The sequence below is a fragment of the Anser anser genome (genome assembly GCF_964211835.1).
Source record: "Anser anser genome assembly, chromosome: 1".
Classification (NCBI taxonomy): Eukaryota; Metazoa; Chordata; class Aves; order Anseriformes; family Anatidae; genus Anser; species Anser anser.
Genome location: NC_139720.1, coordinates 27,131,280 through 27,159,004, shown reverse-complemented (window position 1 = coordinate 27,159,004; position 27,725 = coordinate 27,131,280). Strand labels below are relative to the sequence as shown.

The following is a 27,725-nucleotide window of genomic DNA, read 5'->3' as shown; positions in this document are numbered from 1 at the left end:
CAGCCCTTAGGTGAAGTTTCTGCAAAGCTTATGTTGTGTATTTGGAAGACGCCAAGAAAATGGATACTAGGTGGTGTTAATTGCTCTACGGGCAGATACGGCCACGCTTCCCTAAAATGCTGGCTTGTGGGGAGGCCCAGATACAGTTTATTGATCCACAGTGGCAGAGCATTAACAATTCTGAGAGCATGAGGTGAGAAGAGCCTTCTTAGATTTATGAAGGCATTATCTGTAATAGTGCAGCACTTAATCATTGTCCAAGGTGGTATGAAGCTAGTCTTTATACCAGACACCCTGCTAGCTATGTTCCGCTCTGGATCTAATTACTGAACTTGAGCTGGTTTAATAACTTCTGAGATTTTTACAAAAACAGGAATAGAGCACAAAATGTATTATGCAAACTGTTGCAAAATCAGGTATTGGCTGATCTGTGGAGACTGAAATAAGCTGCAGAACAGTTGGAAACCTGAAGGAGGAGGCCAGGTCAACTTCTTTCTTGAGCAACAAGAAAATATGGGAGGTGTGATGAGCTAGAGGAGAGAAGGAATCTGCAACATGGAAGATCCTGAAATTCTCACATTAGGTGGATTTAGGAAGTGTGAGAGCTAAAATCTGATCTGCCAAACAGGCAGCTGGAGTACGTATATTGGGGGGGGGGGTGGGTAAGAGAAAGAGTAGGGGAGGCAGGCATGAAGAGGTGTGATGGTGTTCAATCCTGCCCACCCTTCATTAACGAAGACCTGCTGCAATTCCCATGAAGAAATAGGAGACATTTCTGAATTGTAAAACTGAGAGAATCTGGAAATACTGTTGAAGTAATTTTAGTAAATGAGGCCATTTTAGAAATCCCAATCAAGATATCAGTCTCCCTTTACTCCAATATGCAAAAGAGGTGTATAGCCAATTTGCTGTAGTGTGTGTTACCAGCCTGCTGTGTGAACGAGAGCTTGTTCATGCCACCAACGTGCCATGAATCGTGCCATGAAGCCAGTCCCCCTGCTCCTGCTTGGGTTGGGAAAATCAGGCAGTATCTCTCAAACTGGGCTGGAGAAGCAGCAACACCAAAGGCTAAGCACTGTGCAGGGGTTTGTCACAAATCCTATTTATTTCCAGATCTTTTCAGAGTCTGGAGTGTAGGCAGGCTCCTTTTTCCTTCCCTCCCTTCACGATGGCTGCTTTTGTTATTTTCTCTAGCTCTGTCAATCCTGACCGTGCTCTATTTTACTGAAAGCACCAATTAAGTAGCCGAGCATTTGCTCTTCCTCCCAGATGGCTCCCGCTGCAAGACTGGAAGCAATCTGTGCTGTAACAAAATGGGCACGAGCCCAATCTGTAACCTTGCGCACAGATCAGTGCAGTCTGCCGTTTTAAACTGAATTAACAGCGGGACGGGAGCGAGCTGTGTAGTTAGCAAGAAAGAGCAGGACTGGGGCGGGAGCGCGGGAGAGCAGAGGCTGCCCGGTGCTGCTTTGTTTTAGCCTGGTTTGCTCCTAATCCTGCTAGCCATTCAGCCTGGATGGTAGCAATAAGCCTGAGCACCAGCTGTGCCTCCCCATGTGCTGCCGTGTTATTTTCAGCTCCTGTCAAAATGAGGCATTTCCATTTAATTTGCATCTTTTTTTCTTCCTCCCTTCTTTCCCTAATGAACAAGTACAGCAAATGCACTTGTGTCCTCCTTAGTGATGCCTCCCCTCTCAGCTGTAAGATCCCTTTCAGTCGGTTGCCTGCTATAGGCCTTCTAGCGTCTTGTAGCTAAGAGCAAAGAGCCGGAGGTCTCTGCCTGTTGAGGCGATCTCCTGCAGCTCCCAGCTGCTCCGGGGGCGCTTGTGGTCAGAGCTGAGGTTTCTGAGCGGAGGCCTATGCACCCGTTCAGCATCAGCAGCATGGCCCTGCTGAGGTTTTCCTGCTGGGTAGTTTTCCTTATACTCTGAAAATCTTGTATTTTCAGAATATATATTGAGAATTTACTGGCAGAGCTGCCGAGGCTTTCTCCCCTATTTTCCCAGCAAACAACGCAACTCTAAAGATGACAGTGGAAACCCCACCTGGAGCTCTGCATTCAGCTCTGGGGCCCCCAGCACAAGAATGACATGGAAATACTAGTCCAGAGGATGGCCACAAAGACGATCAGAGGCTGGAGCACCTCTCCTACGAAGACAGGCTGAGGGAGTTGGGGTTGTTCGGCCTGGAGAAGAGAAGGCTCTGGGGAGACCTTAGAGCAGCCTTCCGGTGCCTAAAGGGGGCCTGCAGGAAAGCTGGGGAGGGACTCTTTGTCAGGGGGTGTGGATTTAAACTAAAAGAGGGGAGCTTTAGATTAGACATGAGGAAGAAATTCTTCACTCTGATGGTGGTGAGGCCCTGGCACAGGCTGCCCAGAGAAGCTGTGGGTGCCCCATCCCTGGAGGTGTTCAGAGCCAGGCTGGATGGGGCTTTGGGCAACCTGGTCTGGTGGGAGGTGTCCCTGCCCACGGCAAGGGCGTGGAACTGGGTGAACTTTAAAGTCCCTTCCAACCCAAACCATTCTATGGCTCTACAAGTATCACTGAACATTTTGCTGCTTCATGTGCTTTATGGTCACGTCGAAGACCAGACTGGCAGTCAGTGTTTCAGATTCTCCCTTGAAGCCTAGTTTTCACTCTGGAGGTTGATATGCTCTGCCTCTTCCTCAGCTGCAGGAAGCCTGGTGTCATCCTTTCTGCTGCAGCCTGTACAGCAGGCCAGATAAGGTTGCCTGAGCACAAAAACGTACACTGAATTAATTCAGTAAATCTGTAAAGGCCACTTTTCAGTCTCTGGTGGACAGCCTGGGTCTAGAAAGCTCAGTCTGCAACAGAGAGGTCTTTGGCATGAGAAAGTCAGTGCCCAAAGTATTGGTAGACAAAACCTCCCCACTTGTTTTCAGTTAATGGATAGGCATTGAGTAGCGGCAAAGTGGACAGAATTCTGTTTTGAAACTAAAAGATTTTTTTTCTGATAGAACCCTTGGAAAGGTAAGAAAGATAAGTAAGCTGCTAAAACCAGCCTGTCCTACTGGAGAAGGGAAGCAAACAGACAAAGAGAGAAAACAGCTATTGTTATCTATGACACGGTCTTCAGTTACTTGGCCTGGAGTGGTCTCTCATATTTTTATCCTGAACCTGTCGCTTTTTTATTCGTTGCTGGAGGTGTGCTGTGTTCTGCTCAGTGGGGCTGTCTGTTCTCTGGGTGGAGAGGCAGAGGTCGTTGCTAACAGGTAAGGAACAGTTTCACCCACGTTTCATCCAAATACATCTCTGCACCGTGCAGTGTTTCATCCAATTCCTGCCACTGATCGCATCTCCTCTGAGCGAGCTGCAGGAGCTGCTTGGCAGCGAGGGCCTGCTGAGAGCTCCAGCAGCGCCGGCGCCCCAGTGGAAGATCGCTGCCTGTGCAGAGCTGCGTGTGCTTGAGGCAAGGACACAAATTTATGGTGTAGTCATTTATACCCCTGCTTTTCTGCTCTCTGCTTGAGTTTGTGGCAGTTGCTGAGTAAAAGAATAAGAGCTTGTATATGTTTATGTAATAAACAAGCTATACCTTACCTTTTGATATTACATCTTCCCTATAACACGCTGTGCTTCAGTGAGAAGGCTAGCCGTCATCAGGTGATGGGGCTTGGGGGTTTCTGTTCTCAACTTTTTTAATGTTGGGATATACAGAGAGGAACTGAGGCAAGGATATGAAATTTAGTAAATTTGAAAGTAAAAATAGTGGCTTTAAATGTAGTAATTTCCCAAACGGAGACACTTTAGTATTATTCCAATCAAAATTTAGCTCTGAGCAGCCAGCGGATGTTTTTGTTGCTGGATTCTACTTTGATTATTAGTATCGTTTCAGATTGAAGGAAAATATTGGTTTTTGTCATTAATTTGATCCAGTTTCTTAGAGTAAAACAGTGAATTACAAAAAGAATCAGTTTTAAAATTGGTTTCAGCAATTTTCATTTCAGCAATTCTTTCTCATTCCTTTCATTAGTCAATATTTCAGCTGGGCGTTAAAGTGAAATCAGTCTAAGCTGAGGTACTGCTCGTACATTTAGACTGTATTTTTTCATCATGCCTTAAGTTTTATTCTTTTACCATTAGGCAGAATCCTGGAAAACATCCATGTCAGAGAGCTGAGCCATGGAAAAAGGCATATATTCTGCATAAAGTTAGTTGCTTCCTGAAAAGCCGCTAAATGAGATAACAAACATCTATCGAAGCATTCAGGTAATAAGATGTCTCTTAAGGACTATGAGTGCTGAGGTGGAACAGCTAGATTTATCCCTGAAATGATGCCTCAGGGGTCCATGGCCAGGCTGCGGTCATTTTGCCCCACTCACCTGTATGACTTCAGGCTTGTTTTTGTTACTGCACCATCATCCTTCAGCAGTAGGATGCCTTGGGTTGGGGACCCAACAACGTGAAGCCTTGAAGTGTTATCCGTCCTGTCATTTGCCCTAACCACACCTTATTTTGGGCTTGAGCACTGTGCTTACAGACAGTTATCTTGGGTGAGAGTCTTCAGTATCTGCTTGTATCCAGAAAAAATGCATATTACATTTTTAGTCTTCAGAAATGATTTAAGATGGACTCCCAAATGAACCCACTGTATCTTGTAATACTTTTATGTCGGTGCTTTTTAACTGCAGTACTAACCCATTTCTATTGATAGCTCATGTGGCTGAAGAATGCAAGACATGAAGGGAACATTTGGGACTGAGGTCAGTTGCCTAAACGAGGCATCTAGAGCCATTTCACATGCCCTAGGATTGTTCACCTGGTCTCCGGCTGTTGTCCTCTGGGTATTCTGTTCGTGTAGTGTGTCGGTGTTTCAGATACCCTGTGTCATCTCAAACAGCTTGGGATGCACGTGCCTAGACAGCTCTTTGCCATAAGGGGTTGTAGTTGATGCAGTCCTAAAAGGATCCGGTCATGTTAAGTAACGTGGGAATCTCAGATTCCTGAGTAACTGCAGGGGCTTCAGTGGGGATTTCTTTTCTTTTTCTTTTGTTTTGAGAGTAGAAGTTGCAGTGACGATGACAAACTCAGGCTCTGGCAAGGCACACGTGTCAACTGTTGCAGTCATTAACGCCGGCTGCCGGGCGGCACGGGTGCCGGGCCGGAGGAACATGCTGTACTTGGATTGTCTGGCTTAGGAACTGCCTCCATTTGCCATTTGCAAGCAGGGACAGACAGAAGACAAACATTTCTTCCCCTAAATATGGGACTTGTTATAGCCTAGTTGCTTGGCAATCCACTTGACTGTAAAACAAGCAGACTATTAAGCAATGCTACTGGTTTCCTTCCTTCTATGGCTTTGTGGGATGTGCTGTGAGCTTTGCACCGTTACAGCGTTTGCAGCCATCTGTGTAACTGCGGAGGGAGGGAGGCATTGCAGCCACATGGCTGCCTTCTGTGGAAGGAAAGGTGCTGCGTTTTCAGGTGCTCCTCCTGTTGTTTCGTTGTTTTTTTTCTTTGTGACACTGCATTTCTGTTCCTACCACCTCCGTTTCTCCTTTTAAGTTTATTGGCAACATCTGCTGCTGCTGTCTGTAATTATTCTCAGCACTGGGAGAAGGGGAAGCACAGGGCACAGCAACAGCCTGTGCCTTCCACATAGGTATTCAAAGTCATCTATTAACGTACTGGCACAAACAGGTTCCTCCATCATTCATTTCACCTGATCCAAAACAAATTCTTCGCTCTCAACCCTACATGGACTCAAGCATAACTCTGCCTCCTCCATGGTGTGGAAAAACAGAATGAGCTCCTGTCGGGAAGAACATCAGTTTCCATATCAGGTTATTTCTGGGGCTGTCCACTGATAAAAGTAGGGTCAGCCACGTGGAAAACCCTGACAACTCCCTGAAGGCTGCAAGTGCAAGTTTGGTCCCAAGTAGACAGCTGTATTCCTGCAATCAAAATAAGGATGGTAATTAATAAATCTTAAGAGATATTAGTTAATAATAGTTCTGAATAATGCTGATAAAATGTAAATAAAAGATTCCAGATGCTGAACGTGGTTTACCTCAGGACCCTTGGAAGAAAGGTCTTTTGAAGATCTGAGTTTAAGTCTGTAGAAATTACTTAAAATTCTGGTGTACTTTGTCTTGATGTGCCATTTTCTTACTGTCCAATATAGTAAAGGACCAGAACATAATAAATTAACCAGTGGTGATAAAAAAAAGGAAAAGAATGGAAGGAACAATTACTATGCACAGCGAACTATAGAATTAAAAATGGCAGTCTCATTTGGTGCAAACTCATGGTACACTCTTCTGTATTTGACGTTTAGAGATGAGAAGTTTTGCTTGAGCGTTACTCTCTTTATATCACATCATTTGACGTTCCCAGCCAATGAGCCCTGAAATGTAATTACAATAACCGCAGGAATTGCTAAATGAAAGAGCATTCAAAGATGGGAATTAGTAGAATTGTGGTTAGCTAATGACTGCAACATGCTTGGTGAACAAGACATGCAAATTTGAATGGGGCACCACCTCGAATCTTCTCCTAGCAGTGGGGAAAAAAAACAGTTCATCATTCTTAGCTCGGCACTCGGCATGGAAATCCAGGCCGTCCATGGCCAGACATGCTGTGCTGCTCCACGGGTGGTGTGAGTAGGTGGCAGTGGCTACGTGTCACCATGGGAAGCAGAAGGGCCGCAAGGGTATAGGTCTGGGGCGGCTTCTGAAGAGCACAGCACCCTTTTGGCTATGAGGACAGCTCTAGTGAAACGAGCCTTAAGATAGCTCCATAAAATTCCAAATCCTTAAATTCACAAGCATATATTGTATAAGGTATTGCATACATTAAATTTACATACAAAATTCATGTAATTTCTGCTTGCTTCAGCGTGTCGCTCTTTAATACTAGAACCAGATTTACTATTAGAAAAGACAGAGAGGGAAAATATATGCATGCTCACTGTCAACACATATAAAATGCACAGAGGGAGTTCTACATTAAACAGAATTATAGATACCACTTTCCAAAGAAACCCAACTTTAATGAAATCTGTCAGATGCCAATCACAAAAACATGCTTTGATTCCCTTAAAATGACAGATCATTATTTTTTCCAGAGGAAAAAAAGCATATACAGGACACAAATTTTAATTATGCCTACGAAGACTGAAAGTTGTTAACATTTCAAATAAATATGGACGTGACGGTTTATTTGAGTTCTTTTGTGATTTGGATATGAGCCTCGTTAGATTCAACTGCTGCTTATGGCATTTGGCAAACAGCAGTATAAATATACTCTGAAAAGCTGAAGATAGAAATTTAATATAAAGGTTGAGGGACAAACTGAGCCAGCAGGGGGTTTGTCACTTAATAAACGGGGCTTAGGTTTTCCTACAAAGGGCATGTCTATATTGTGCAGTGGAAAGAGCTTCAAGTGAGCTAGTTGAGTAAGACCAAAGCAATATTGTTCATCAACACTGAGCTAATTAGTCTTTCAAGCTGTTTAATAGGGTTTTGCTGCTGTCTTGGATGGAGATGAGTATCTTCACAAGGCATGGTACCTTGCAATAAGCAGTCATTTAGGGTGCTCTGCACCGTATTCTGTGTTGCTCTCAGAGGAAAGTGAGTCAGCAAGGCTCCAGGCAGTACCGGGTATGAGGCTCCAGAATATGCAGTGAAGCAGGGAAATTTCTGTCAGTGTGTGAATCACTTGTGGATTCTTACTAGCATATAAGCCCAGTAATCAATATGTGATGTGAGAGGACTGTCTTTAAATAAGGAGCTCTTGTATCTCAACAAGGTTCTTCAGAAAAGTCCCTGCAGTGACTGGTGTTCCCTGTACCTGCAGCGCGACACTTCTCCAGAAGAGGCAGCAATACAGAGAACAATAGGCAGTCAAGCACGCGGTTATTTTTTAGAGACAATTTTACTGGTAAAAGATTCTGGGATTTGAAGTCTATTAACAACAAAGGAGGTTAAATGAGCAGATGTAAAAAATAATGAAGTCAGTTCTGAAACAGGTGTTTTTGTCTACCAGGCCTGTCTTTCTGGGTGCTGTAAGACCATTCTGGTCTGGCGTCAGGGCATGGATGATGCCGCCTTCTGTTGAGTGGATGTGACTGATGTGCAAGGTAAAAGGTGTCACCCAAGAACCGTGCGAACTGCCCTGTGCATAGCTTGCTGCTCTAGGGATGGCAGCGTTCTGGAAACAGGAACAGCAAAATTGCTTTACCTGGATGAGATTTTAGGCAAGTTGATAACCATAACCTACAGTTCTATGATTTCACACAAATGGCAGAGGCATCACATTACGAGGGTGAAATCCTCGTCCTGCTAATGGCAGTAGCAAAAATTCCCCTGGCTTCAAGGCGCGTGGGTGGATTTTTCCTATGATTCTCACATGAGATCAGACTCAGTGTTCACAAGCCTTGTCTGTATCTAAGCTTCCCCTTCTAAAATGTGAATTTGATGCACATTATGTTTAGCAGTGTTGTTTGAGATCTATAATGGAAAGGACACTGAAGTGCTAAGCAAAATTTATTAGAAGGGATAATCTCCTTATAGCAATTGTTATAGTTGGAAAACAAACAAACAGACAAACAAAACCAAAAAAAAACCGAACTTTGAGGCATGCAAGCCCTTCTAAAGCAGAAGTCATGTTACTTAGTCTGGCTCCTTTTTGCTTTGAGTTATGGAGGCTTTAATTCGAACATCGGGTTTTGGAATCATAGAATCATTTAGGTTAGAAAAGACCTCTAAGATCATCAAGTCCAGACATGAATGTAGCACTGCCAAATCTGCCTTCTGTGTTGTGCTAGCAGAGCTTTTGTGGTTCTGATGGCCTGAAGACAGAAATGATGTGAGATTTGGAAGAATCTCATGGAAAGATGGTGAGACCCAGATGTTCTTGCGAGGTGCATGTTTCTGCACATAAGACTTCATTAATAAAGTCATTTTTCTTAGGTATCCAGAAGTCATTCTTCCATTAGTTTTATATTAGAAGGCACCATTACTGTGCTACACACTCCAGCAGCTGCAATGAATACAAGTTTCTAGGCTTCAGACTGGACTAGAAATGTAAAAACAGGACGTATAAATGAGCACAAAGCAAGGAGAACCAGAATCTTGGGGTGCATCTCTCAGCTTGCCCCTGTAGTTCTGATCATGTCACTTGGAAAATGGACATAATATTAAGCTATTTTTGCAGCATTAGAAAGAGTCTTAATTTCTATTTGTTAGGTGCTTTGAGACAAAAGATACAAGTGCAAAAGATGCTGTTTATTAACATTTTATAAAATCCAAAATGATGATTGTCTTCATTTGCTGCTTCTTTTCACAGTGTTACACCTTATAAATGGAAAACAGTATTTATGTGAAAATGGGTAGCAGAAGTCTAATTTATTGGAAGATTTTTTCATTTATTTCTGCGTGAAAGGTCAAAACAGAGAAACTTTCTGGCTGAAAACATTCATCCAGAAGAGATTCCAGGCAAACAGACTGGAGAAAAAAATAGTATCAGTAAGATCAGTTATCTTCTTCATGCAACATCTGTCGTTCTCAACACAATCTTTTCCTGTTCACCAGGAGACAAAAAAAATAGCCTGTTAAGTGACTTCAGGCCGACAATGTCCCTGTACCTCAAAATGGGGCAGTGAATTATCCCGTTTTTGTGGTTCAGAAAAAGGGGAGAGGGGAAGAAAGGCCCCTTTCCGCCCAAGGTCGTGAGCCTAAAAACAAGTGTTCATCTGCACAAAAGAGCTTGTGTGCATGTCTGGGTGCAGGACTGCCCTGAAAACGTCGCTCCTGGAGCACACAGCTTTGGGACAGTTCTTGGGCTGGGTCAGACAAATAAAACCAAAAGAAAACCACCAGCTTAAATAACAGTGTGGGTAAGTGCTCGCCCAAGGGTTTAGCTGCTTAGCTGCTGTTCCTGTTAATTGCAGGTGGGAAGCTAAATCCCAGGGCTGAAAATCCTCCCCTTGGAGACCATTTTAAGCAAGGGTTAGCGAGGAAACCGTCTTGAGTCTATGGCTCAGTATCACATGAAAGAAAGAAGTGGGGGAAGGGGAAGGTGAACTGGAGGAAGAAGAAAAAAATAGAAGTGAATTTTGGTTTTCATTTTGTAATGTACATTCCACCAGGTACCCTTTTTTGGCATTAGAAAGTGGATTCTGATCAACTTCTACTGTTCTACTCCTTGAATTGTGGGTCAGAAATGGTTAGGTAAGGTACAACATGTGTAATCTTATCACTTGAACCGGAGTGGTGAATTTTGTTACTGCCATCCCAGCACAGAGCATCTCCATCCCCAACCACCATCACCTGGATGAAAGGTGCTGTGTGCTGGGTGAAGGGCAAGGGAGCAGAGTTAGACCTCAAGCCCTTCAGCACTGAATTGTTTTGAACCTCTCTCCCAGTTTTTCTTTCTAAGGCACGTGCCTTTTAAAACATCGGCTAAAAGCTGGAATGCCTGTGCTTGGACAGGACTCCAGTGCCTGTGTCTGCATGGTTTGGGGTCAGGGCATTGTAACCGATGGCCACGAGGCAGGATTGAACCACTCTTCTTGCTGCTTTCTGGATGGCATCAGCCCTGGTTGATGGCCCTTGTGCAGGGAGGGCAGCGTTGTCCCTCACCTGGGCTGGGCAGGTAGCGCCTGGCGTTGCACCCCGCCGTGTAAACCCCGCCAGGCAGCGCAGAAACCGGTTGTGGATTTTGTTCTTGTAATACAGCAGTTGCAGTGAAGCAATTTCCTTTTCTTGAACAAGATTGTTTTCCTTCAAGGGTAAAGGAATTATTTCATTCTTCCTTTAAATAAAATAAGCCACTGTATTTCCTGGTCACCCTCTCTTCTCCTTCAAATCTGTTTGCTCATCAACCACTTTCTTGCAATCCGTTTCCTGACTTTTTAGCTGAAGTGTAAGGAAATCTGATTCTACGAAAAGCTTTGGAAAATGATTTACTGAGAAAAATAAATTGTTCTTTGTCAGTGGGGACTTTGAGTGGAGATTTTGCCCATCAGCATTAGATACATGTTTGGCCCATCACTGTTTGACTCGATTGTATGCAGAAAAGTAGCAATTTATGCTGATCTCTTCAGAAATAGGTGTTGTCATCTGTTCTGGCAGAAAAGACATAAACAGAAGTTTTGCACTCTGGTTTCTTCTCCTGTCTGAGGCCATTTCCAGTGCATGCAGATAGGATAGGAGGATATATCTGCTCTGCGTTTTTCAAATGACATTGCAAATGGAAATTCAATTGAACTAGATGGCAGCCGGGATGATAATTTAGAGCTCGAAGAATAGGAAGGGGCTGCCATGAAGGCGAGCAAGTGGATGTACGTCACAGAAATGAAGGCAAGAGGAAGCTTTAAAGCTGCTGCAGCATGAAAGAAAGTGAGAATGGTCTTGTGTGCTGGTAGCTTGTGCGCTGGGGAGTGAACTCACTCGCACATCTCAAACTTCAGGTGCACCCCAAAGAGATGCAGGCACACAGAATTCAGTCCTCGGTGTCCATAAGGCCACCTGAGCTATTTGAGGGCGCTTAGACCACTTCAGAGCCCACTAATGCTGGCCTCCAGCAAGGAATCTTAAATAGCCCCTCAGCTAGCAAAGCCTCTGTGCTGTCCCTGTTGGCTAAGTGAGCTGCTTCTGGAGATAAACCTCGCAAAGAAAGGAGAACGGCAGTGGTGAAAAAAATGTTCTTCTCCTCAGGGCAAAACAGAGAAAGAAACAGTGGTCCACACAGGGAGAAAAATATGAGGTTATGGCTGTTACTGCAGAATCCCAGGCTTGTTTCATTTCATTTCTTGATTTTGCTTCCTTTTTTTCTGCTCATTCAATCGCTAAGGCTTGGGAAGAAATCTCTTGGCTCCCCGTGAAATGAGACCTCAGGGTAAGAGCGGTACCTGCCCTGCACACCGTGGCAGAGGAAGGAGGTGTGCTGGGGGCTGCTGTGCGCGGCCCTCGGCCCTGAGGGCACCGTGCGCCACAGCGGGGGCCGGAGTGCAACATGGCGGCAGCTGGGGAGGGCCCGCCGTAATTACTCGTTTGAGTTTCTGTGCCGCCTTGTTCTGTCGTGTTTTGCCTCATCAACGCTCATCCAGCCCGGCTTCCTCTGTTTTCACCTGCATTTCCAGAAATGGCACTACATGGGTGGTGTCTGCTGCGTTTTCATTTTGTGGTGTTTCGGGTCTCCTGACGCATGTCGACATATTTGGTGTTCTCTCACAGCACTGACAGCCGTGGGATGGACAGACGGTGACAAGAGGGCTTCATTCCCCTAGACGGGGGGTCCTGTTGCCTTCCCTTTTTTCCTTTGCCTCACAGGACCATTTTCTGTCTATAAAGCGTAGTATCCAGAATATTTTGAAGGTTTTTTTTGTAAACCAGTAAGAGCAACATACTTAAAATTTTAGCAAGATCTTTGTAAGTCTTCTGCGTCATGGGTTTCTAGCTGTGGCTTGAGACTAACTAATCTCTGAGCGATTTACCTCTGTGACAGTATTAAATTAACTTGGGAATAGTGACAGTGTTAAATTAACTTGGGAAGACTCCTACAAGTCCAAAACAACAAGCAGCTTTAGGGAAAAGATAATGGCTCTGTGGCATTTAGTTGATTATCCAAATTACCAATGTGCTTCATGAGCAGCAAACCTGCAGTAGTTTCTTCAGGAGTCTGACTCCTCAGAAGAGGGAAACCACCACTCTGGAGAAGTCTAAAAATCTATTATAAGATCCCCAACTGCATTTTTCCCACAAAGCCATGTTCATAACTCCCAGATAAAAGAAGATTGGGTTGATTTATTTCATCCAGAAATTAAATATCCTCAGGGCAAGGGCCTTGTGTATGGGAAAGAAAAATCTGGGTTTTGAAAAACAGTTGTTTTTTTTTTTTTTTTTTTTTTTTTTTTAAAGTGTTACGCTTCACTGAGAAAGTTATGAATGCTTTTGGGAAAGGGTTAATGTAATATTTCTTTATTGATATACTCCTGCAGAAGTCAACAAATCTTTCCCCACTGAATATTAACTGAATACATTTTTAATACAGCTACAAAATGTAACATCTCTTGATGCCATTTCAAGCTTGCAGACCTATTGGCATCTCCTCCGTTTGGCTTCTGCTGCCAGCATTTCCTCTGTGCTTGGCTTTGCTGGTGAGCTGTAGCACGTATTCAGGCGTCACGCTCTTTCCCTTTGACTCCCTCAGCTGGGGTTTCCTTCAGGCAGCAATGACTTAACAAGCTCAGGTGGTTTTCCCTACCTTCCCTGGCTGATGAGGTTTCCTGTTTTCAAAGTTCGAACTGGGATCTTTCTGCTTGGAGGCAGCTTTTCACCATTTAGTAAAATATTAATTGTGTAACATGAAAAAAGAGCTCTTCAGGGGAGCCATTCCTTAACAGTGCTAATGTGGCCGGAGCTCAGTAATCTCCTGTGGGAGCTACTTTCATTTTTAAAAAGTAACAAAAAATAGAGAGGTGGCAAGAAAATACAGGGAGATCCAAACCCAACACAGTAGGTTATCTGTAGCGTTCACTCTTTCTGCTCAAGGGAGTTCTTAAGGCTGCAAAGTTGTGTTAGTTTTTTTGTTTTAATCACCTCTGCATACCATCTCATGCCCTACTCCTTCTTCTAGTCCCTGTACATAGTGCCAGCTGGCACGTCAGCTTTACGGACCACCGTAGTGTTGACTACCGTGCTGTGCTGGGACAGGGTGGGTCAGGATCAGCTCTGCTGGAAGGCACTAAATGAAATACCTTTCCTTGGATGTAATCAGCTGTTTTCCGTAATGCCTTCTGGGTTTGGAGAAAGGTAGTACCAGCCACAGTCCTTGGAGAAGGCCTGAGAAATTCACTTTGCCGGTGTTTTAGGATGTTACGCTGTGGAAGTGAAGAAATCAATGGCTGTAAATGAGTGCAAAGACAGCTGCTGGTTCAAAATGTTACCGAGGTGTCTTCCCAAGGCACAGGCACAGAAACTGCACCCCAAAACACTGCATCTGAAGACTCAGAGGCAAGGCAGCCGTGGAGCTGGAAGCAGAACCCAAACTTCATTGCAAATTCCGTGTTGCTCCAGTATTGTATATCCTGATGTACATCTCTCTGATGGGCACTTCCAGCCAGAAAGTCAGCGGCCCTTCTCCTGGCGGCATTTCGTGCTCTGAATAATGAGCAATGAGGGTTTTGTTGGTCATTTAAATGCCACAACTCCGAGTGCTTAAACACACTTAGCAGGTCCCGAATCTCTCTGTTTCTGAGCCAAGTGGCCTTTTGGAAAGCATTAAGTTAAGTAGTCTCCTACAATAATTTTGTGTTCCCTCCTTGAGCTTTCTATATGAGACCCTGCTTTGGATATATTGCTGTATTGATTTTGGCATCCCGCCATTCACAAAGTTTTCTTCTGGGTTTTTCTGCCAATGCTGTTGCTCATTCAGATGTGCGTGTTGAGATGGGAATCTGGTCCGAGTGCCTCACACTGGGAGATCACTTTTCTGTCGCTCTCTCTCAAGGGCCAAGCAGGGAGCTAGTTCCCAGTTACAGGTGTAGGGAAAACCTGGGAGCGAGCAGATGTGAGGTCCCCATGATGTTGAATCTTTTTGCTGGGGTCCCCCCACTCCAAAAACAAAACCAAAAAAGGAGTTCCAGAAACTTACCACTGCCTTAGGAAAAAACATGGCAAGGTGTAGCTTCAAAGACAGTTTTTTGAGGGTGTTCTGAGTAGGTCAAATTAAGGAGGAGCTGAAAAAATTCCAGTACAATGATTATCATAATTTACCACCACAATCTGAGGATTAACGTGGCTGTGGCTACTAGTCCTACGTGCACTAACGTGGACAGAAGAGGAACAAGTGGATGTAACAAAACCAAAGCATTTTTGACTGCCTTATTTTGCAGCGAGGCCTTCTCTGGTCACCCGGTGCAGTGCTCACAGGTTACACAGCATTCAGCAGCAGTCAGAAGCGAGGACAGGCAGTGGGCCCTTGCTCCGTGCTCAGGTCCTGCCAACCCACAGAGAACGAGAAGCTCCCGAGGTGGTCTCACCGCCGTGACTCACCACTGGCCTGACCCAGCTTTCAAAACCATTTTCTGATTGCAGGCGCTTGATTTGGGCTACGTTAGCCTGATGTTTGAGGAACTTGGAGTTCCCATAGCTCAAGGCAGAGCTGAGGGGGGAACTTGCAAAGAGGATCTCCAGCCATTGCCTGTGCTCGAGATCCCGATGTGCACGGCTGTGGAAGTGAAAGGTGGCGTTGGACCAGCCATGCTCTAGGCTTTTTCTCCCTGGCTCAGCATCTTTCTCACAGGGCAGCACATAGAAAACAGTGCAAAAACAAGGACGTAGCCTGCTAATCACAGAGAAATACTTTTTTTTTTTTTTTTCTTAATCTGCTTTCTCCATCATGACATCTGCAATCCAGCTGCTGTCAGTTACCTGCAGCTTGATGTGGCATGACATGCCGAGTACTTCCACAGGGTCGTTTGCTGAAATGTGGGGATGCTCTTGTCACCTGCTTGGTACTCTCCTGCACAACTCAGACAGGTGTACGCATATTTACTTTCACAGGTCCCAGGCTGGACCTAGATGTGGGAGCTTCCAGACACTGCTGAATGTTTCACATAGCCTTTGAATTTTCAATTTAGAGCCAGTGCAGTATGTGCCTGAGCCAACAGCAGGGCTGAGAACAGAGGTTACAGTAAGACCTGGGCTGGTTTTATTTCTCACACAAGCTTCTCGCTTATCAGGTGTGGCTTGTTCAGCTAATTTAGTCTTGCATTTTTCACTTCTGTCTCCACTTGGGCTCAAGAGGAAAAGGAATCTGAAGGAGCAGCTGCTGGGTACCACAGAGGGCTGGGATTAGTGTGTTCGCTGGGTGCTGCTGAGCAGCCGGATTTCGGATTTGGTGCCCATTGTGCACGGTGCCAAACAGCCCTGCTGGGTCCTGTCTCGCTCCTTGTGTGTCCCCTCTGACATGCGTAAGGAGGCCTACCTCTGAAAGGGTTCAGTAATTTTAAGCAGAAGGAAGGAACATTAAAGACACTATTGTACAGAATGCTATTTCACAATTGTTTTTAGCCAGAGCAGCTCAGCTCATTTTTGGAATTAAAAACATCAAATATTCAGTAAGAAAAACAGTGGGCGTATTGAGCTGCCTTTTCTCCTGGGGTTTTATCTTTATTGTTCATGCTAGTGATGTGGTCTAAATAGTATTTGCCTTCTCATGAAATGAAACAAGCTTTAAAACCACGGAGAGCCCAGTTCTGTCTCGTGTCTCAGGACGTATGGAGGAAATAGCAGTGGAGAGGGACTTGCTGTGTGCAGTGGCAGAGGACCACCTGGCCGCAGGCTGACAGTGCTTTAAGGGTCTGACTTAGGGCCATGCCTGCCCTCACCATGCCATTTGCCGTGCATTTATTTGGAAATTCTCTCTCTGTAGCTCGCTCTATTGAACGTCATTGTTATGCAAAATTCTCCACCAAAGTTGGTCTCCTTATCAGCTGGGACCTGAATGCAGATTTCAATGTTGTCTACAGAGTTGCCACTGAGCCTTTTCCATTTTAATAAGTTTTGGGTGTCCCAAGAGGTTGCCAGACAATGGAAATTGTACTGCACTTGTCAAATCTGGTGCTGTGCTTTCTGTGAAAATCCCCAAAAGGGAGGCAAAGAGGTAAAAGTTTTCTACTTAACTTGTCTTCTTTTCCATTTGGTACAATTATTGTGTGAGTCACTCAGCTTTAAGAGTGCTGTGAAGGGGAAGGTTGATTATTACGTACATAAGCCTAATGAATCACACTTGCTAGAAAATTCATTTCTCCCTTCCTTTTGTGCTACATTACCCAGACCATCAATTACTGGAAAAAACATCCCGGCTGCGTATAGAAATTTAAAATGGGCAGCTTAGAGAAAAATGGCATGAACACCCTATTGATTTTGTAAGTAGGAAGCATAGATGAGTTTTCCGTGACAGGATAATGATATTAGCTGTTGTGGATCTCCAAGGAATTTTCACGAGGTTGCTGCCTCTAATTACAAAAATGTTTTCCCGTCACCTCTATCCCAAGAAGCACCTTGCTATTTCTTGCATGCGAAGAGATCAGCATCTTAGAGACTCTTAAAATAGACGTGCTATATAGGGAAGCTATCAAGGTTAGGATAGGAATGTCAGGAACAGATTTTTTTTCCAGAACTTAAAAAAAAATAGTGTCTGAAAAATCGTCACAATTTCAGTCAGGATGCAAACTGCAGTTTTTCCTTGCTGAGACAAGTTTTTGAATGCACAAAACCTGACGATCCCCATCTTTGTTGAACGCAACACGCAAGTAAGGACGGAAGAGGTACCACTGCCTGTATCCGTAGGTTTAGGGCTCGTAGCAAATCCTGCCTGAACAAAAGGAGGCACAAAGGGAGGCTGCAGGGCAGCGGAGGGTGTTCTGTTCATCTGCCTCTTTTTGTCTCGGCATGGGAATAGCTGCTCAGAGAGAGGCTCCAGGATAATAGGAACCCATGGGATATTTTGGCTTTTGTGGAAGGCCAGTAGTTGGTCGTGACCACTCTGCCTGATTTGTCTCTCTGAAGTAGATTAGCCTTTGTTATCTATGCATTGGAATTAATCACTGTGGCAAACTTTTAGCTAAGGGCATTCTTAGACAGCTAATGAACCAAAATCAAAGAGTCAGTGGGGCTGGTGCCTCCCTGAGCGTTGTTACATGAGAGAAGAGGGCAAAACTTGGGCTGTGAGAGAGAGGCGCTGATCCGGGACTTGAAACAAAAGCCATTAATTGTCTTAAATGACAGCAGATAATGATTAGTAATTGGCTTCTGTTTTAAGACAGCTTTGAAAGGCTAAACCACATAAATCTGTGTTATGCCTCGGAGCAAGGGACAGCTGAGGTTACCAGGTAGGTTTGACTTCACAGGCAGTGCCTGTCCTCACTGGACAAAGCCCGAGCAATTCAGTTACACCAATGCAGCTGATGTTAAGAATTTTAAAGCACACTATGGATTTGTTTGAATACTTCGGGGTGCAGACTGCTTCTGTGAAAAATCAGGGGATTTTGTCACAGTACTTAGGTACATTTTTGCAGTGAAATACATCACTGTTGATTTTCAGTGGAGCCCAACTGCTGTGTGCCGTAAGTCTTAAAACCATCCAGCTGATAAGCAGTGCCACAGCTGTACTCTGAAGAGCTCAGTATACTGCTCTCTCCTGTACGAGTGAGGTGCTGGCCACACGTCTGAAAGAAGGTAGAAGTCTGTACACAGCGATGCTCCGAAATCACGAGAGACCATCAGGGAGCGCAGCCTCATCCGACTGGAGCATCACATCAGAATTTCCCCCGGTTTTGTGCTGGGGAAATTGCTGCTAGGTGCACGTGCAGATATGTTGGTGGTTAGAGCAGGGCGCCGCAAGCTGACTGTGAAGGTGCCTTCTCCAGCATCTGGCCTGGTTCTGCCTGCAGACGCCCTGTAGCATTGCACAGCGAAGGATATTCCCCATCACAAGTCTGAGAGAGTACCTGCTCTTGCAGTACGTACATCACTTAAGTGCAAATTAAGACAAGGACTAGTATGTTTCTTGAAAAGTTAAAATCTGCAGGGGAGATGTGTATATTGACAGTGTTTCAAATCACCTGACAAGCAAAATGATTTTAGAAGAAGTGAGGTTGAAAGTGCTGCAAGAGAATTTAGCTAAGAACCAAGCAACAACCAGATCTTACACATGCACATCTCTAAAAACCCAAATGATCATCTTTACTCAGTATGTCACTGCTCATTCTTCATGTCTCGTTCTTACTTGTCCCAGTTCTTCCCTCCCACTTCTGCATTATTAATGCCAGGACTCTGCTTGTAGCAGTGGGGCACTGTGCTGGCCATAAAGAAATGCACAGGAGTTTAATCCCTGACAGCCGAGGGCTCTGAGGTCCCAGGAAATGGTTTCTCCCTCATTTTACCTTTCTTTAAATGGAAGTGCTGGGGTTTGTTGCCAGTGGTAGTTTTTTTTTTTAACAGGGCTTTTGCTGCCAATATATTAGCAAATCCTGGTGTTCAGTCAGCATGCTCTACAATTAACGGGAGCTGTGTAATTAATTCATGTCACTGCTGCATTGTGAAAGCAAGAGGAAATGTTCCCCATCCTTTGGCAGGGGGCAGCAAATGTGGCAGCAAATTTGCATTACAGTAGCTGCTTTCACGGAGGAAAATCGATCTTTTTTTTCTCCATACTTTTATTCTCCCCAAATCCACTAGGTAGGGAGTTCATGATCTCAGTCAAATGGGATAGCAAAATACCGTGCTGGAGTCTGGCTGTCCTATGTTGGTTCTGGTATTTAAATTCACAGGTGTTTTTCTTGGGGTGGGATACAGTGGGTCCTGTACCTGTGTGTGCAGCCTGGCTGTTCCAGGGGGAAAGTGGAGCAGCTGAGCGTAGCAGCTGCTGAAAGGCCAGAGTTTGCAGGCATCTCAGTTACAAAGGCTTGGGGGTACCGCGATGCCCTGGGCTGCAGGCTGCGGCTGCTCAGCAATTGCCCTGCCTCTTGCATGGGAGTAGGAAATAGTGGGAAAACGCACAGGTGGGGACAGGAACTTAAGCAGCACCTTGTGTTAAGGATCTCAGTTTGTGAGACAAGGCACTGGTTGTGTTTGATGCTGTGGAATAGCTTGTTGGCAGTATTGCTTCCCCAGACGACCAAACCTGTTAGTGTTGCCTTTATTATTTCTCCCAGTGAAAGGTGCCCCTGGATCGCACACCGTCTTTTGCTAGAATAAAAATAGCCTCTGTTTACATTCACGTTGCATGGGACGTTTCTTGTGTGCTTTTCTTGCCTTTGCTGTTTCTGTCTCTGTCTTTTGTCCTCCTTTCTACGTGCTCATTTTTAATGTCATTCCATTTTTCATTTTCTTTTAATTTATCTGTATATTATACTTGTCTATCTCCACGTTGGTTTTCTTTTCTCTTTCCCCTTTCCTGTTGATACCACACAGTGTTAAGTCATGCTAGAGTCTATGTGTTTTTTTTGTCTTCCAGTCCTGGATTATTTCATTCACCTGTACTTCAAGGTTTCTCCTACCAGAACAGATTTTTCTCTAACTTTTTCAATCTTATTTTTTTTGTCTCTCTCTCTGGCCTTACTTTGCCTTCCCCTCTGCACCTCTGTCCTTCTGCCCTCAGCTCCGTGATGGCTCCCATCTCTTATCAGTTATGTTTCCCTGCATCTTATTCTCAGTGGGGACAAGCAGTCCTCATGTCTAACAGCCTGAGTGGTTAATGCACTCAGAAGGACATAGTATACTCAGGGAAGTCCCAAAGGCTCACGAACCAGCACAAATTCTTGCTAGGGCTGAGCCAGAACAGGGACTGATCTGATCACTTCTGGGCGTTACAGCATGAATATAGACCTGGTGTTGAGAGGCAGGCCAGTACTGATCGCTGTGTCACGTTGGCTTTCAGATATTTAATGCATTAAAATGTCAAGGAGAATGATCAAGTTGGATTCGTTAGCAAATCTCAGGCAGGAGTGGTTGGGGAAAACGGACTGAACTTGGGTTTGTTTCAGTTTTCTGTGCTGGGCACAATTAGCTCAGTGGGCCATTGGGTCATAAAGCGGTGAGAAAGTTATTGCCGTCATCTGCAACCTTTAAAATTCTATTTCTTTTTTCAGTTAGGAGTAAAGTTGGATGTTTTTGACCTGGAACTGGTACTGTATTATTGCCTTCTGCTGGTTCTTGTCTTCTGGCTGTGGTTTGTGACTGAAGGCCTCTCCCATGCTAGCAAAACTTCTATCCAGAACAGACCATCCACAGTCACTGCCCCTTCTTTATGTGGCGAAGGCGTTGCATCGAAAGGGCAAACATGTACGTTTAAGATGAGGGAACGTGAAAGAGAGAGTGTGGTGGTGCTTCAGCCCAGAAAGCCTACGTAGAAGTATGTGTAACAGCAGCACCCTGTGCACAGTCGTTGGTAGTTAACCGAGTTCAGTATTTATCTGAAGTAATAGGTACCGTTTGGCACGCCACCTGGGCTCTGATCCAGCATTCACAGAGCAAGAGATGACTTCACTGGCCATTAGATCCGGCTCCAAATGTCTGAATGTGACTCCCATTCAGCCTCATGCCTTCAGGACAAGCGGAGGTGGTTGAGCAAAGTGAGTGGGCATCTGGATTTCCTTGTGCGCAGCACAGAGACGCCGATTGTTCCTGCCGGGAGTGGCCACGTGTTTGGTTCTGAGTGTCAAAAGTTTTCACGTTTTGAAAACAGAGCTACACAGAAGGCCTTAGAGAAGGAAGTTGCACAGAATTTGCAACAACTCAAGTAAAAATGAAACTCACTCTGGAGCATTCGTAAACTGTTGGATGTTCACTTCTTCTTTGGCAATTTCTTCAAGAAGCCTGGAGAAGTACAAAAAAATCTTGGTAGCTTCCCAGGGAAAACCCTGGTAAATGATGAAGTTTTGTTTGTTTGTCTTTCCCGAGGCAATATCACATGCTACTTTGAAATCTGGTGGGGTTTGTATTTATACTGAGATGGAGGCCATCGCAGAAAAGAATGTATAATTCAGCATGACCCTAGCATGGGTTCCCAAGTGTATTGCTGAGCTGCTTCTGAAGTATGACTCGAGAGTTCAAAAAGGTTACATGTAAATAGTTCAGTCGAAGTGGAGAGTATGCAGTGCTTCCTACTCAGAGGGGAATTTTATACGTTTATTAGGAGAAGTTTATTGAACAACTTTATTTCACCATCTTGGCTGGCACTTTGGTAGAGGAGTTCTGCACTGCTGCGAAACTTTGAGTTGGGGGCTACGTTAACCCATGGTGAGGCCCCTGTGCAATAAGTCAGTCCCTTCTGCATCCTCTATCCCATGTCTGAACACCAGCTCGAATGGGTTTTTGCAGTGAAAAGAAGCTGAGGTGCTGTGTCAAGGATCCTCAACAACAGGACCTTCTTCGTGTGTTGCCAGTCTCCAGGACTTGGGCTCTGGGGTTACAAGACTTCTCATTGTTTTGCATACCAAGCACATACTGTGGAGGGTGGAGACAGAAAATGAAGTGAAATGTTGTAGTTCTTTAATTCTGGGTCTGCAAAGCATCTTCTTGTTTGTTCTAAGTTATTGGTATGTATTTAAGTTTAACTCTGTTTGAAGATAACATTCTGACTTTGGAATTATTTTACCTCTTAGCAGTGCAATAAATGACGCAGTCCTTTCTTTGCTTGGGCTGTTTGTGTGTATGATTTGTGTGGCACTGCTATTAAATTTTTATTAGCACCATACTGGGCGAATGACATAGGCTCACATTCAGAAGTAGATATTAGTGCTGCCATTTTAGTAGACCCACGTGCGGGAATAGTAGCTAGTTTGCAATGCTCCCACCCCTAAACATCTTTGAGTGTAATTAACTGATACAACACCATGATGATAATTTCACCGGTTTAAACCCAGTATTTCCCTCCTGTGGTGGTTCCTCACGTGCCTGAAATGTGAATGCCTCGAAGTGTTTGAAGAAAGTTGTAAAGCACCATAGTGCAGTGTCACCTTGAGGAAGACAATGTACGTGATTTGACGATTTTGTTGCTTGAAAAAAAATGGATGATTTTCCTTTATTCTTTATCCTCATGTTCAGAAAGAATCATGGGTAGTTGCAATGAACAACATGTCCAACAGGAATGAAATGACATTAGCTTTTAAGAACATTTCAATCACCTCTTTTGATTAGCCTCAACAGACTGTGGCTTGTGTGCTTTTTTGCCTTGTCCGCTGTGAACTGAATTGGTTGTAAATTCATCTCCGAGCATGCACGGTTAGCAGTGACATAGTAATCCTTCCCTGGATGTTATACAGTAGGACGGAATGATTTACCAGTGTAATGCAAGCAACTTTGGAAATGTCAATAGTACCTTATTGTGGGTGACTCAAGCATGATTAAAATGAAAGCAATAAAGAGAAGGGAGGAAAGGCAGGGGGCTTATTTTTAGGGCCAGAAATGTCTCATAAGCAGACATGCATGGCTTGTTTAGACAGCATTTATAGGTCTTGCTGGTTTTCTTTACAAAAACAGGCTGTGCTGTATTCCATCATCTCCACTAACACACCTAAAATAAATCACTCACTATCAAAAGCCTTTGTAAATAATTGGGATTTAACCGCAATTTCGAGTGAGTTGGCACTGTAGGGACATTGGGCAATTGGTGTTAAATACAGGCAAGCTTCTCTCTCTGGATATTCATTAGATGCCTTTGTTAAGTGCTACCGAGTTACAGACAAGAGTTGATAATGCAAGCCGAGTAACTGTACCACCTTCCCTGTGTGCACAGAAATAATGAGGCATATGCTGGCGTGTGAGGAATGCAGAAGGAAGCACGTGCAGTGCCACCTTGCACTGGCGGCTCTCCCTGACTTCTTACTCCGCAGCCATCTTCAGCCAGCATCAACTCGCGCCGCTCAGAAACCTCTCTCTGCTCCTTGCTTTCCTGAAATGGAAACAGAGGGGAAAAATACCGCTACGCAGATTTAAGCAGATGGACATTTAGCGTTATCTAATGGTATCTTTAGTTTACTGCAACTCGCTGAAGGAAATCTGGGTCCGATATGGGGTGCAGGGAGGCATGTAGATACTGGATAGCCCTCGCAGTGATTTCTCCAGGGTCAGAATGCTGACTATAAGGAAATACTCTTTACTCTTTATATATATATATATAATCGTGCGTATAAGATAACCCAAAAGAGGATTGATTTTTACTTTGGGGATTTACATCATGAAAAATGGACCTTGAAGTAGTTTCCAGTGAAACAAAGACTGAATTCTCATTGACTTCAGCATAAAAACAGTCTGACCACAGCTCCTCCAGTGCTTGGATTTATTGTTTTGGAAATATGTTTCTTATTAGAAAGTGTTTGCTTTAGTTAGTAATATTTACAGAGACAAAGGGACCGGGGAGGTGGTTAATAATTGGCAGAAGTTGATAGTTTTCATAATGGAACAGAAGATTCTTTTATTAATCAGTGGGAAGAAGAACAGCAGAGGGATTAGAGAGAAGCAGGCCAGCTAAGTAACTCTGCTAATGGCATGCGACTGTAAATGAAGCAGCGGAGCCATGCTGGTTAGCTGGGAGGAGAGACCCTACAGTCTGAGAGCATCCAGCATCGCACCTGCTCACCTCGCCAGTCCCCACGATTAAGCTGTAAAAGTGAACGACTGTAGCAGCCTCTAGTAAAGAGCACAGACGAGCACCAGCATACATGTAAGTAAAGAATAGAACAGTAACAGTGGTGCAGATGACAGAAAAATAAAAGCCTATCTCCATTTGGATCTGATTGTCTATAAATCAGAATAAATTGCTCGCAACAGATGTGGTGACAGACCAAAGCTAACATCAATTCTTAAGACGCTCACTCATTCTGCTCTACTGGTGAGCAGCTTGGAGTCTGATTTGTGGAGAGGGCTCTTCCAAATGGGGACGCGTTTCCCAGAGTGATGTGTACTGATAGCAGTCAGTAATGGTAAGGGAGAACGTTGTCACCACTTAAGGAATTTTGTTCAATTTGCAGCATTTTTTAATGGAAGAGGCAGTAGGAATTTAAAGCAAATAGACTATATCCGCCTTCAAATGGCTACCTTCTCATGGAATCTTCTAAAACGCAGGAGGCTCAGATGCCTTCACAGCTTTGGTAAATTTTTAGGTTTTTGTATTTAATGCCCTTGGAATTCAAATTTCCTCTAGGGTAATGTTTCCAGTTTAATTGGGAAAGTTCTGGCATTCCATGAGCTGTGAAGCTACGGCAGAGGAGGAGAAGAGAAAGCACCTCTGTGAAGTCTCTCCCGCTGCTTGGCTCTTGGTGTTATTGCTGGCACTGCAGCAGCCCTGGGCTGCATGGGGGGCATGCACATCTATACCCCACGACAGAGTATTTTCTCCCAGGAATACCCTGACCTCAGCAGAGGAAGCAATTTCACTGGCAGGCTGAAATATCCCCAGTGACTCTGTTTGATTATGTCTCTGGTTTACATTTGCATTCCAGAATGAGGAATGTTTCTTCTAAAGGACTCATGGATGGTGTGTAGAAGCTAAAGCTATTTCGGTGTCTGTCTTCCTCTTCTTTCTTAGTAGATACTGGGGCTGGAGTAAGCAGGGACTACTATTTCAAAGTCAGTTTGTATTAGACATTAAAAAAAAAAAAAAAAGAAGAAGAACGGAAACAGGAAAAAAAAGCAATGAGATGTGGGAAAATCCCAACTGTTGAGCCAGAGCTGGTATAAATCAGTGTAGCTCCACTGCACATGGTAAGGTGGGGGATGTTGTGCTGATTTACAGTAACGGAGAATTTGGCACCCAACTCATCTGTGAAAAATAATGGGAGATGGAATTAAAACCCACAAACTAGTTCTTTACAATATCAGCTTGATGCTTAATGCTACTCCAGTGGAGCAGAAAATGGCACATTTTAATAATTTATGGCAATTTCAAGAAAAAAAAACACCACACAACAGTGACTAACTATACAGCTAAAATCCAAACAAAGCAGCTAATTTGCAATGTTTCAATCAGTTTTAGCAGTGCATTTCTGGAAAACAATTTTCTATTTTACTGGTTACGGAAAATTAATCAAATGTTTGATGATTTGTATCCTGCTGTCTTTGTCTTCTCTTCATTTCTCGGCTCTACATTCTTTAATTTCAGCAAGTATCATTTCTAAAGGGAACAGACTGAGCTGAGGGCCTCCCGCCTACATCTGCAGGTCTTTTATCAGTGTTTTTAAATGACTGTTCAGTAGGTTGGCTGCTACAAGGCTGTTAAATTTACCTGTTAACTATTGTCAGTTCCTTCTTCAGACACAGGTGGAGATGACTAGAGCATTTTGCCTATATACGCCTGCATACGTACAGATCCATATGTATGAATGCACACATACGTATGTATGTATGTGTGAGGGATACTTTGGCACTGGTTCGGGATGAGACCAGTAGTTTTTTTACAGACAATATTCTAGCCCCCTGTGCAGTTTAATGGACAACAGGTCCATTCATACAAGATGGAGGTGATGGGTAGTTGACGTTTTCTCTTTAAACATCTGGGATTTAGCATAAGAGCTCCAGTTCTCTCTAATAGCTTCTGTAGAGTATCCAAAAACTACTAAAAGGGTATTTTATTTTCTCAAGTCCATAGGGATTTTCCGTGGGGGGGCTGAGCAAGACTACCTGTTGATTCTCTCAGCAGCTTCCAAAATGTGGTATGACTAGAAAAGCCCTTTGAATTTCCAGGAGTGCATACAAATGGTTTTGTTGTTCCTTGCAGCTTGTCTGGCTTTGCTTCTGCCCTCGATAGGTTAGATTTTATCCTAGATAATCTGGATAGTGGTGGTGTTGTTGCTGTTGTTTTAATAAAATCTATCAGAAAGCCTGTTAGGTGTTTTCCTAATCTGTTTTATGCATTTATTCGCTATTGCCATACTATCTGTGTGCTTCACTAATTGTAATGCAGAGGAGCAAGTTAGGGAAATGCTATTATCTCCTACTTTATAAGTGAGGAATGAAGAATGAAAGCAATGAAAAATAACAGGCTTTAAAAAATTGTTTTGACGAAGACGATGCAGGATGTTGAGACAAAGTTGAACACAACACCTTGAGACCAACCCATAAGATTTCTAACTGCGATGGAGTAGCAAAGGTAGATAATCAGAAATCTTCCATATATCACAGGGAATCCTGAAGTCAGTGGCAGTGGAATGCTGACTGCAGTAGGAAAGACCCGTCCGTACATGTGTGCGACTGTTGTACATTGCCTTGTGATGGACTCTTCTGAAAACAAAACTCTGCATGTAGCAGTCTCATCTTGTACTTTGTCATGCGAGGCAGATGAAACAGGATGTTCTGGAAACTTTTTTTTATCAGAATTAAGCTAATAACTTGCTTGAAGTTGGAGAGCAGCTGGGAGGAGGAGGGGACACATGGAGCGAACATGTCCTGCTCTTGTACTCATGGTTTCCTCTCTTTTTTTTTCCTTTTCAGTGAGTATGTTTTTGAACACGTTAACCCCCAAGTTCTATGTTGCCCTGACAGGCACCTCCTCACTAATCTCGGGACTTATTCTGGTAAGTACCAGATATATTAATATCACTTTACAAATTGATTCTCTCATTCAGAATGGGATTTAAGCTTTGATGAGATTAATGAGTGTCATTTTTGTTTTCTAAACCTACATTTTGCAGCATATAAATTTTGTCCTTCTATTTCTGTTTAAAAAAAAAAAAGAGAGAGGAAATGCTTCAGCACTATATTTCTTTGAAGAAAAAAATCTTGAAGGACGCTGTGTCCCACTAACAAACAACCCTATAATAAATCAGAACAAGTGCTTGCACACTAAGTGCTTCCATTGACAAGTACTACAGAAATAACAAGAGTGGTGAAAAGAAGAGGAGGAGAGGCATCAACTCTCTCAGCTTCACTTGCTCATTTTAGAAAGTTGCAGCAGGATTTACTAGAGAAACGGCGACTAGAATATTAGCAACGTGCCTAGTTTTACTGCCAGAATTCCAAAGGCAGATTATTTCACATCTTCACTTTAAAAATCTTTCTCAATACATGTCTGCCTATTTGTTTAAAGGTCTAAAGAATATTTTCAAACCACTTTAAAAAAAAAAAAAAAAAAAAAACTCCTCCCATATATAATCCCTGAGGGCTTCATCGTGCAAATCGATGCAGTGGACTGAATCATAATGCCATCACAGCGCAGGAGTCAAAAGCAGAGCATTTGGTCTGGATTTTGTTCATT

At 43.9% G+C, this 27,725-nt stretch overlaps 1 protein-coding gene across 5 annotated transcripts in view; it reads left to right on the top strand.

Annotated features, from left to right (window-relative positions):
* Positions 1-27,725, top strand: part of ST7 (suppression of tumorigenicity 7) — a 145,950-nt gene that overhangs the window by 50,043 nt on the left and 68,182 nt on the right. For 4 of the 5 annotated variants that reach the window (XM_083851155.1, XM_083851154.1, XM_083851156.1 and 1 more), the window contains exon 2: positions 26,963-27,045. In XM_083851155.1, the coding sequence (XP_083707281.1) occupies positions 26,963-27,045 (83 nt within the window). Of the gene's footprint in view, positions 1-25,669; positions 25,693-26,962; positions 27,046-27,725 lie in introns of those variants that run through there. The other variant, XM_083851157.1, reaches the window with a different exon arrangement.